Source organism: Lolium perenne, chromosome 5 (genome assembly GCF_019359855.2).
Source record: "Lolium perenne isolate Kyuss_39 chromosome 5, Kyuss_2.0, whole genome shotgun sequence".
Lineage (NCBI taxonomy): Eukaryota > Viridiplantae > Streptophyta > Magnoliopsida > Poales > Poaceae > Lolium > Lolium perenne.
In genome coordinates, this window is record NC_067248.2 from 147,072,484 (window position 1) to 147,084,257 (window position 11,774).

An 11,774-nucleotide genomic window follows, 5' to 3' on the forward strand; every position below is an offset into this window, starting at 1 on the left:
CCGGAGGCTGCAGCGGCGCTCGCGGCGTCCCGCGAGCGGTGCGACCTCGACGAGCTGGCCAAATGGCCGCACCTCGTCGAGACGGCGCGCGTCTCCGCCTCGGCGGAGAAGGCCAGGAAGGCCTAGGAGAACGCCCGAGCGGAGGCGTGGCCCTTCCCGGAGATGGCGCGCCGGCGGGGAGGAGGACACGCGCGGCGGCGCTCCGTGAGGAGGAGGAGCGCCGTGCCGCGCTCCCGGCGGAGGAGGAGCGCTGGCGCGCTCCGGGCGGAGGAGGAGGAGCAGCTCCGCAAGGAGTCCGCGCGGAGGGCACGACTGCGCAGGCCGGCGAGCCCGCCGAACCCGCACTTCGCCTGGGAAAGGGCGCAGTGGTCACCCTGGCCGGAGTCCCCGCCGCCCTCCGGCGTTTCTAGCCGGAACAGCGCTTCGCCGCCGGGGGGCGTCGTCGTCATCGACACCGACGACGACGAGTACTACTGGGGGTAGTACTGCCGGCGGCCACCGCGTGCTCGCAAACCCTGGCTAGGGTTTGCTTTTTTTTAGTTTAAAGCCCATATAGGGCTTTCTTTTGTGTAAAATTTGCCCAAAATAGGGCTAAGTTTAATGACCAACTAGCTTAAATTTATGTTTTGTTGTTTTCCTTTTTTTATTTTAATTTTTGTTTTATTTTATTACATATGCGCTGCGTCCGCGCGTTGGGCGCAGCGCGCGACCCAAACGGACATACGGACGCGGGCCGCTGTTCGCGTGTCCGCTCGGCCACCCAAACGGCCCAAAACGGACGCCCCAGCGCGTCCGTTTGGGTCGCGTGGTTGGAGATGCCCTGACTGCTCAAAAAAAAAAAAGCTGCCCTCTGTGAGGTATGCAGAGCTCTACTTTTGTGAATCGTTGTTCCGTTTGGTCCACCTTTCCTGCAGTTTGTGGCCGCTTGTAATGCTGCTCAATTATCGTAAAAAAAAAGTGAATGCAAGCTCGGCCCACCGTTTTCCGACGTCTCACAGCATAGATCCTGCATGAGGGAGGATTGCTACATGCCTTCTGCTTGGTCACGGATGTTCTGTGTTGTGTTTCCGACCACATGGTCGCGCACACAATCTCCCCCGTCTCCCATTTCCAGTTCACATTCAGCAACATCCCGAACTCATCACAGTTCTTTGGTTCCTTTCCAACTGTTGCTACGCGGTGGATGGTGGCACAGTGGCACTCAACACAGCACATTCCAAACCGTGACGCTTCAGGCCAATTTGGTGGCTGGCATGCCCCTTTCTCACACCTAGGCTTTATTTGGTGAGATAAAGGCACCCGTGGTCCCAATTCTTTAGCCTGCGCGTCAGTTTGGTCCTAATTCTACGAAACTGCACATACAAGTCCTAATTATTTCGTAAGCGAGTCACTGGAGGTCCTAAACTGGTCTTAGGACCGTTGACTGCTACCACGTAGGCTATGGGGCCAGCAACAGCAACAAACGGTGGTACAGTTTTGCAAAAAACCCCGTGGCTTCCATTTCTCCTCATAACCTCACCCCCAATCGTTTTCACTTCTCGTTGTGTCTCCCGGCGGCGATTTGGAGGCGGTGGTGCTGGGAAGTTGACGACACCGGCGATCTCGCGGCGGACGCCGCCGCGGGGAAGGAGGAGTCGAAGATGGAACCCGCGAGCAAGGGCCCGAAGCTGCGGTGGCCAGGCGATGGCCCGCCGCGCTACGGTGAGTTCTCTGAACCCTAAATCCCCAATTCGAGCAGTAGCAAAGAGCACCAGAAAGTGATGATTTTTCTGCAACATAGGAGTATTTGAAGACCAGTTCACGGTAGAAATAAACCATGGTGGATTTTTTTCCGGATTTGGTTCAGCTAAGAGATATGTAGATGGTGCAGTAGCTCTGTTTGACCGATGCGAGGCAGACACATGGTCGCCTTTGTGGCTTACTGGTTTTATGGAGCAGCTAGGGTATACAAACCCAGTGGATTATAGTTTGTATTGGTTGCTCCCGGGTAAAGATTTCGGATCAGGACTGCGCATAGTGGACAGTGATGTAGATACACTGCAAATGATTGCTGTAGTGCCAAAATTTCAGTATTTTCAGTTGTTTGTGGATCACAAGAAACTGAATACTGGCACAACTGCAAGTATTGATGATGTTGTCATATGTGGATCTCCTGAATTGGTAATAGTGTCGAGCCCAATGTCTGAGAAAAATAAGGGGAAATCAGCAGCAGATAGTACCAATGCATCAAAGCAACAACAACATGCTGGCCATGAGACCAGAAGAAGCAGGAGGAAGCTGTCTGTAGAAGAGGAAGCGGATGATGACAGTGAAGACAGTGAAGATAGTGATCTTGATTCTGATTGGGTGGACTCTGAAAATGAGCTAGAAGCAGATGATGACAATTTGTTTGATGAATGGGTAGATGAAACATATGAGGCAAACAAAAAGAGTAGCAGCAAATGTCATGAAGACAGTGATTATGACACAGATGCAGATTTGGAGGAGCTTGAAGATTCAGACATTCCAGAGGCAAGTTCAGGTGATGAAGTGGTAGTGAAGGACAAGCACGGAAGGAAGAAGTTGAAGAAAAAAGTTAAGCTCAAAAGGTGGAGGCCAGAGAATATGAAAGAATTGGAATTCAAGATTGGAATGGTTTTTATGTCAGTATATGAGCTTAGAGGAGCAATACAGGAATACATTGTGCGGCAGAGAGTTGGTGTTAATTATATAAAGAATGATCAACAGAGAATTAGGGCATGCTGTGAGGGAAAATGCCCATGGTACCTGTATGCTGCACCTTGTAGCATTACCAAATCTTGGACTATCAAGAAGTATCAGCCAGAACACAAGTGGGAGAGAGATTTTAGGATCAAGCAATTCACAGCAAGATACCTAGCTGGTAAATACTTGGAGAAGTTCAGGGCTGATGACAAGATGTCGTTGAAGAATTTTTCTAGGCTAGTTGAGCAGGATTTCAACATGTCAGCTAGTAGAAGCAAGTTACAGAGGGCCAGAAGGTGTGCGCTGAAGCAAATTCATGGAGATGAACTGGCACAATATAATTTGCTATGGGATTTTGCTGCTGAAATTAGAAGATCAAATCCAGGGAGCACTATGTTTGTCAATGCACATGCTAGTGTGTTTCAAAATTGCTACATGTCACTCGATGCTTGTAGGAGAGGCTTTATGGCAGGTTGCAGGCCTATTATAGGTATTGATGGGTGCCACATGAAAAATAAATTTGGTGGTGTGTTGCTTGCAGCTGTTGGAGTTGATCCAAATGATTGTATATACCCTCTAGCCATTGCCATTGTTGAAGTGGAAGATACAAACACTTGGAAATGGTTTTTGGGCACACTGAAGGATGATCTTCGCATTGAGAACACTAGGCCTTGGAAGTGTAGGGTCTGATCAATGTAGTCAATGCATTATGGCCTGATGCACAACACAGGTTCTGTGTAAGGCATTTACACCAGAACTTTGCGAGAGCTGGTTGGAGAGGATATATTTAAAAAAATAAATTGTGGCAAATTGCTAGAGCAACAAGGGAGTGTGACTGGCAGAGGCACATGGATGATATGAAAGCACTGGATGAAGGTGCATTTGAATACTTGAATGCTATTGATCCTAGACAATGGTGCAAGGCTTTCTTTGAGGATCTGCCCAAATGTGATTTGCTTCTGAACAACATATGTGATTCAACAAGTGAGTTACTCCTCTATTTATTTATTTTCTCATGCATTGGTCAGTACCTTGAGAACCCTGCATTTATCTTTACTTATTTATCCATGTAGGTATATACTTGATGCTAGAGAACTGCCTGTAGTTACTGGTTTGAAAAAGATTAAAGATCAATTAATGCTTAGGTTTTTTAGCAAACGGAAGGAACTTGGTGAAATGTGTGGCTCCATTTGTCCTAAGATAAGAAAGAAATTGGACAATAATGTTAACTTTGCCAACAATTATGAAGCGCTGCCTGCAGCAGAAGATTTGTTTAAAGTTACTGGGTTATATGGTGAATATGAGGTGCACATTGGGAAGATGGAATGCTCTTGTAGGGCTTGGCAATTGTCTGGAATTCCATGTAGACATGCATGTGCAGCTTTTAGGCATGAAAGGATAAAACCTGAAACCTGTGTGCACAAATGCTATAGTTTGGATGCCTTCAAATCTGCTTATAGTGAGGTAATCATGCCATGTAGTGATCCTAGAGTTTGGAAGAAAATGAATGGTCCTGAAATAAAACCACCTAAATATGACAAGAAAGTGGGTAGGCCTAGTAAGAAGAGAAAGAAATGCCCACTGGAGGAGGAAGATGGCACAAGGATTAGTAGGCACGGCATCATTGGACATTGCAGTGTGTGCAATCAAACTGGCCACAACAAGAGAAAATGTCCAGAAAGAGAGAGGAGCAACCAACCTACAGGGGAGCAAGCAGGTCAACCTGAGCCTGAGCAAGAAGGTCAACCTGAGCCTGAGCAAGAAGGTCAACATGAGCCCATACATGTAGTATATCCTGATGATGAAGAGCAACAGCAACCTCCTAAGAAAATGCCAGTAAAAAGGAAGTGCAGTGCCAAGGTAAAATACTACCAATTCTCTTTTTCCATTGCAAACTATAGTTGTATCTCAAATTTTATCACATTTCTGTAGAAACAAATAATGCCACACACTGGCACAAGTGCCACAACGAGTATTGTGGCATCTGCAATGAGCTATGACATCACAACCTCTACTGTTATGCAAGTTCTACAGGACCAAGTGAGTCAGTTATATGAAATTCAATTGATATTCAAGCCACAAACATTTCAATAACCAGTGCCGCACTTGATCTGTAGGCAGTAGCAACACAAATGTCACAGACTTCACCACCAGGTCCTCTACCCGAGAGTCAGTTCATACTGAGCTGCATAGCAGATCTCCCACCTCCAAGGGCAGGCACCAAGACACTAGGTTTATCAAGGCAGAGGAAGAAGCTTGCTTCTACGAAGAAGAAAAACTGATGCTCAGTAGTTAGGTTCAAGTATTTTGGATAGATTTGCCATATTTTGCATAGGTTTGACAGAAACCCGATGCTAAATTGTAGCCCTGGTTTCAACCAAACCTGATGGTCCCAATACTATGCCTTTATGCAAGTTGTAATGACAGTTTATCTGCATACTTATATGAACTAGTGCTCTGGTTTCAACCAAACAATACTTTTATTTAAACATTCATCCATCCATCACTTAGCAAATACAATATACACAAGTACACCAATGACAACAACAATGCCATCAACAAGTTGCTCATGGTGCTGCAGTGGGTGTGAGAGAGCAAAGAGAGAGACAGATAGCCAGACCTAAGGGCTGGGGAATAAGAAGGCAGGTTCTTATAGGGATTCAGTTGCAAAAAATTCACATGCCCAGCCGCGGGAAAACTCCCGCCAGACTGCCCGCAGCCTACGTGGCAGCAATCAACGGTCCTAAAACCAATTTAGGACCTCCAGTGACTCACTTACGAAACATTTAGGACTTGTCTGTGCAATTTTATAGAATTAGGACCAAACTGACGCAAAGGTGAAAGAATTGGGACCGCAGGTGCGTTTTTCTCTTATTTGGTACTATAATTTTTTTGCGGGGAATGGTGGGATAATTTTGTAGAGTATTAGGTGAAACTTTATCTTCAACCAATCCTCGTAAAATCTCATCTCCAATCCATTAGGTAGGGGTAGACCGTAGAGTATTTAGGATTAAGAAAAATACATTAAGATTTAAGAAAAAAGTGAAAATAAGAGGGGATTAAATTAGCTCGAAATAAATGGAAGGCGCCACCATGAGGGGCTTAGGGTTAGCGGAAGACGACGATGGACATTCCGGGAGCGATATGGCACACGATGTACCCAGGTTCACATCCCCTCGGTGGATGATCGCAACGTCTTGCTAGCAATCAAGTATATGATAATATGTGTACAGGGTGTCGCCGTAGGCAGATTGTATCTAGTCTAGTTCTAATATGCGGGTATCATCATATGCGATGTCTATGTGTGCGTTATGAGATATCTGAATCTCCTCTAAGGGGTGCTCACGCCTGGATTTATATATGCAACCAGGCTAGGGTTTACAAGATTCCTAGTCTATTATAAATATGAGTCCTCTTTCTTATAGTCCAAGTTGATATTACATGCGGGTCCAGCTTGTCGAGTCCTTATGCTAGTCCTCCATAATCCGCACCGGGTATAGCAATGTCGGGTACCCGAAGGTAATGCTCACGTCAAACGTGTCCCACAATGGGGAGTTCATAGCGTACGCGAGATCGGCGTGAAGATCCAGCGGTAGGAGGGACCACCTACAGACGATCTCATTGCGCAGCGCCCTATGTGAAAGTGGAACTAGCGGAATAGGCACCCACCGGTGGCTGGGTAGCCACCCGTCGGGCAGGTGCACATCGTTCCAGCTCTCGCATGCGTTCCTACTTTTGTAAAGGGCCCATGCGACATTGATGAGGATGTGCACCCGGTTAGGTGGCTACTTCTCCTTCTTCTTCATTGATGAGGACCTAGCCTTGTCGTCCTTCTTCTTCGGGTGCCTCCGTGGGAAACCCTTCTTCCCCATGGCCTTGTCGACGATGACATTGGTTGCCGGTGTGTTGGGCCATAAAAAGGGCGGCGACAGGGGCAGGGTCTTGCTGGCGCCCTTTTAAAGGAAGGAGGAACATAGGCATTCAATATGGTAGGGGACTCCAAGCACATGTCATTGATGGCGGCGCGAAAGTCTAGCCACCGACCGCCGGACCCGGGGTAGCCGCTGTAGTCAAAGCATGCCATTGACGAGACGTGCAGGAGTCGAACCGATGCAGCCAAAGCAGAAAGGCCTCACACCCACTGCCAAGTGGGGCCAGTGTGATAGCCAGCAGTCAAGCGAGTTGACCGCATGGTGTCCACGGAGACGCATTCCCAGTCAAAATTTGGGTTGGTAATGCGTCTCGGTGGACATGTTGGTCAGTTTGCGTCGGGCCGCTGGGTTGGGGACCAACGCATCATTTGCCCACACGGACCAAAACAGACACTTTTGGTCCGAGTGATGATGTCGTCTCCGGGGAAACCAGTATCCCCGCAGAGTGTAGACCGCTCCAGGACGCACCTGGGAATGCTATGAGAGGATGGAGGATGCCACACAATGCGACACACCAAAAAGTCCAAGAATCCTTAGCATCCTACTCGGGCAAAACAGAGGGTCGGAAGGAGTTTTCTTCTTCTCAGGTGATGAGGATGTCGTCAGGGCTGCTGTCGATCCGTGGATCCTGGGGCCCCCGGGATCCTTCCGAGTGGATCAAGACTTGCTGGGAGTGAGAAGGTCCTAAGTGGGGACGCCCTCAAAGAAGTTCTCGGGACTCCGATGACAGTGTCCGTAGGGGGAAAATCCCCATCTGACACACGACCTCAGAAAAAACCCAGATCGATGGGACGAGACCCCTTCCACGATGAAAGCTCTGCACCACGCAAATTGCTCGCCAAGATAGTAACACGACACAACCATGTTACATCCTTGCAACACATCGCCGCGACGCATGGCACTGGAGCCAATGGTGACCCCTTACCATTATAAAAGGAGGGCCACACCAGACGAAATGGGAGGAGGATGCTTAGCAGGGGAGGAACCAGCTGATCCTTCCACGGGAACAACTCTTGTAACCAGCTCATCGCCATGATATACACCATAGTTGCAGGGCGTAGGGCTGCACACAACACAATCTCAACCTAGGTAAAAAACATGTGTCTCTCTGTGTGATTGGGTTCTTCGTGTTCTCCGATCGCGCTTGCCCCAACCCACGCCCCTAGCCGAACTCAAAAGGGTAGTGCTAATCCCCGATGTCGAAATATTGGGCATGACAACATCATGCCGCTGGAGATTCCCTAATATCCCCTTCCTCTAGCCTAATCTAGTTAATCGCCTCCCCTCTCCACCGGTACTACAACATGACCGGCTTCTCCCTGCCGATGATCTGGTGCTGCTGGAGCTGGCACGCCAGCATTGTCGATTCTTAAAAGGCGCCAAGGTCCGCATCACCCATCGCGTTCTCACACGCGGATGGCAGCGAGACCTACTTTGGAGCGCGACCTACCGATGATCGACATGGAGCGCCTGACGAGCTGCGATGCGAGGGAGAGGAAGGCGCAAACGCCATTCCGAGCTCGACATCGAGGTGGGCCTTCTTCAGGGTGCATACTGCTGGAGGAGATGAGAGATCTCCTACGAAGGCTTGCTGCCTGCGGCTGGCCCACGCGAACGGAAACACGGACAACATACGGTGTAAGGGCATCTCCAGCGGGCCAGATGCAAACATACATAAAGTGACCATTTGCATCGCGCGGACAATAAAAATGGGGGAACACCCCGTCCTGGCCCGATGCAAGCTGACCAGCCTATCCGCGCAAACCCATTCACGTCCCAAATTGGGGCTCAGAATTTGTCGGCACGGACACGCTGCGGTCAGCGCACGTGTCCACGCCCTTCTCACTCAGGCCCGCCTGCTAGTGATTATGCCTGCATTGCCTTCTGCGCTAGTACTAGCCAACGAAATCGCCGCGACTTTCTACGCAACGTTAATGGCGCTGCCTCACCTTCCGCGCGCCAGTGTTGGGGCTGGGCATCCACGCTAGGCATTGAAGGCAAGGCAGTGCCCCGGCCCTTTTAAGGGGAGCAGGCCACCTCCATTCTGGCTACACCTTCGCCAATAGCCAGCGCTAATGCTACTGCCCACACCCAAATCCTCGGACCACGAGCGCCATGGGTAAGGGCTGGCCTTTCCGCAAGACGAATCATGACCACGATGCCGGCTCGTCTCGCGGCGAAAAAAAGGGTGCGAGATCGACACTACATCCTGGTGGACTAAGCGTGCCAGCTCTACAAGGAGAACAGTTCGGCGCCTTGGCGAGATGTGAGCTAGCCGGACGGACGGTTGGCTTCTCAACTCCCGCCGTGTGCTGGTTCCTCTAGTACCACGCGAGGGATGCGACGAGAACAGTCGCCGCTTCATCCTGCCACGGGACCCGCACGATGATTTGACCTTCCCCCTCAACTCCTACAACTGGTTTACGTTCAGATCCTAGGAGTTTGACCCGCGGGTTACCTCGGTGACGTGGACTTCTTCAATCGGGAGCGCGACGTCGGCCTCTAGACGACGAGGATGATCAAGACGATGGCCACGGTGATGAGGAGGACGTCGGCCATGACGTTTTCCTCTTCGACAACGCAACTGCTCTAGGCGGCAGCGTGAACCTGGATGTTTAGCCAGCGGACCTCACAGAGGAGGAGGCCATCGAAATGGCCATCGCCCAGAGCGAGCTCGACCAGCTCGCATAGTGGGATGACCTCGTCATCGTCATCCAACTCCGAGAGTATGCGCTAGCTCTTGGGAGGCCGGTGAATCCTCCGGTCACGTCGCCGCGTCCACCCGCTCCTATGCCGCCACCTCCACCGCCTCCTACTGCACCAACGCCGCCGCCTCCAGCGCCACATATGGCTTTGTAATGGCCCTGGCCGTGGGTGCCTCCGGCCATCGTCGACCTCGTCGTTGTCGACGAGGAGTAGGCAGCCATGGCGGGTGCCCTACTTAGCTAGGGTTTGATTTCAAATCTTTTTTAATTCAAGTTTGACACTATGTAAATTATTTCTACCAATAAAAACTGTTATTTAAAAACAAAACACGTCAGACTGCTTGGCAGTGCTGACCTGAACAAACACACGATAAAAACTAATCTTTTTTTTATATCCGCGACCTGACATAAAAATATCTAAATGATCGCTTTCTGTGTCCAAAATATGACCGTTGGAGATGTTCTAGCAAGTCGTCCTGCACCCCACCGCCCCCACTGGTCGTCTGCTAGGCCGCGGACTGCGATGCAATCGGGGGCTCCGTCACGGAGGCGAGCGTGCTCTGCTGCACGCTTGACTTGGCGAGGCGCTCGTCAAGGCCGAGGCTCCGCGTGCTCGTGCGGGAGGCCATGGCGCTACCGATGGATTAGAGTTTCTACTAACCAACTGCTCCGTCCGTCCTAAAATGTAAAGGGTGTAAGAGCATCTCCACTCGTTTAGCCTCCCCACGCCGAAATCCGGGGTAAATTTTGTCCGGATTGGACGTAAAAAAGACGTGGGGAGGGTCAGTTTCCCAGCCGCGATCTCAGACGAAGACGGCGATCTAATTTTGAAAACGAAAACTTGACGAAATACGGCTAAAAACGATTGAATTTAGACTAAATTTAATGATATTTACTATATAGAGGGCGAAGTTCAGGGGAATACAACTCTAAATATTTAAACATGGCGATCTACATGCCGAAATGGCGGTAGAACATAGTGTAGTCCTTGTCGCCGTCGCTGCCATCATCGTCGGAGCCATCGTCGTCGAAACGCGGCGCCGCCGCCGTCTGGCTGCTGGTGCCCTGGCCGGGGTCTCCCCACCGGCCACTGCTGCGCGGCGGGGACGGCGAGGGCTTGTACCACTCGTCGTCGGACTCCTCGAGGTCGATGACGGGGACGGGGACACCAGATGGAGGAGTCGCAGGCCGGCGGTAGCGAGCAGCCAACTCGAGGAGCCGAGCCTGCCGCTCCGCCTCCTCCTTCTCCCACTACTCCCTCGACCAGGCGCAGGCCTGGTCGAGGGGCATGGCGTTGTCGGCGGGGACGAGGTCCTGGAGGGACCTCGCCATGACGGCCTCGAGGATTGCGGCTTCCTCGGCGTCGTGGACCTCCTCCTTCACCGGCTTGCGCTTCCGCTCGTCGGAGGTGCCTGGTTCGCGCTTGGGGCGAACCAGGCGGAGGTGGCCGCGTGGCGTCGACGACTCGCGGATGACGATCCCGTCGCCGCTGCGATCACGGTTGCGCGACTGGGAAAGAGGCTCCCGTTTCATCGGCGCCAATGTTGGCACCGACCTGGAGCTCGGCGTCGACCTCGACGCCGAACCGGACGACGAGCAGCTGGCAGCCATGCGCCGTGGCTGCCAGCTGCCCCGGCGGCGGCTGGCCGATGCCCTCGACGGCGGCGGCATCGTGAGAACGGGCGCGTTGCCTCCCTCGATGTGCTCGATGAAGGCGTCGAGCGTCCGGCCGGCACGCTCCACCAACGTTTTCGTTCGGCGGTGTTGTTGCGCGGAGGCGGAGGCGGCAGGCCGTCGTAGGAGGCGAGCTCCTGCTCCCACCGCCGCAGGAAGTACGAGTTCCACGCCGCGTAGTTGTCGGGGTGGTAGCGTGGCTCGACGCGCTCCTGGTCCGACAAGGTCAGTAGGGCCTCCTCGATGGCGACGTCGAGGGCGTGTCCCTGAGGCGGCAGTGGGATTGGCACGCCGCCCGCACTTAGCCGCCACCCGCCGCCGGGAGGCCTCGTGTCCGGCGGGCAGGGGTACCCCGCCTGGTGGAGGAGGTGTCCCTCCATCGCGTGGAGCGATCGGCGGGGAAAGCCGTTGTTGGCCGCTCCGTCCTGCTCGTGGAACGCCATGGATCTCGGCGAGGGAACAGTGGCGGATAGGGTTCGTCTCTGGCTGGGGTTTCGACGGTGCTACGCGTCGCGGCGAGTTATGTAGGCGGGGCTGGACTCGGTGAAAGTGCATGGAGCCCCCATGTGTGGTTTTGGTAATTAATGACAATCCCTATGGACTAATGTTTGCATTGAGTTATATTTGTAGGAGTTGTCCATAGGCAATTCTTGAACCATATGTTGGCTTCAAGGTTGCAATAAGAAGAATTTGATGAAGGATATCAAGTGTCAAGTATGTCTTGAAGATGAAGTGAGCCATCAAGTTACTTCAAGACATC

The 11,774-nt window shown here is 51.8% G+C and overlaps 1 protein-coding gene across 1 annotated transcript; it reads left to right on the forward strand.

The window, feature by feature from the left end:
• The first annotated feature begins 1,075 nt into the window (after positions 1–1,075).
• On the forward strand, positions 1,076–5,189 carry LOC127303646 (uncharacterized). The gene is made up of 6 exons (XM_051334354.2): positions 1,076–1,223; positions 1,438–1,701; positions 1,781–3,687; positions 3,777–4,563; positions 4,636–4,743; positions 4,821–5,189. The coding sequence occupies exons 1-3, from the start codon at positions 1,076–1,078 to the stop codon at positions 3,391–3,393; spliced, it is 2,025 nt and encodes a 674-aa protein (XP_051190314.1). The 3' UTR covers positions 3,394–3,687; positions 3,777–4,563; positions 4,636–4,743; positions 4,821–5,189.
• Positions 5,190–11,774: the final 6,585 nt, after the last annotated feature.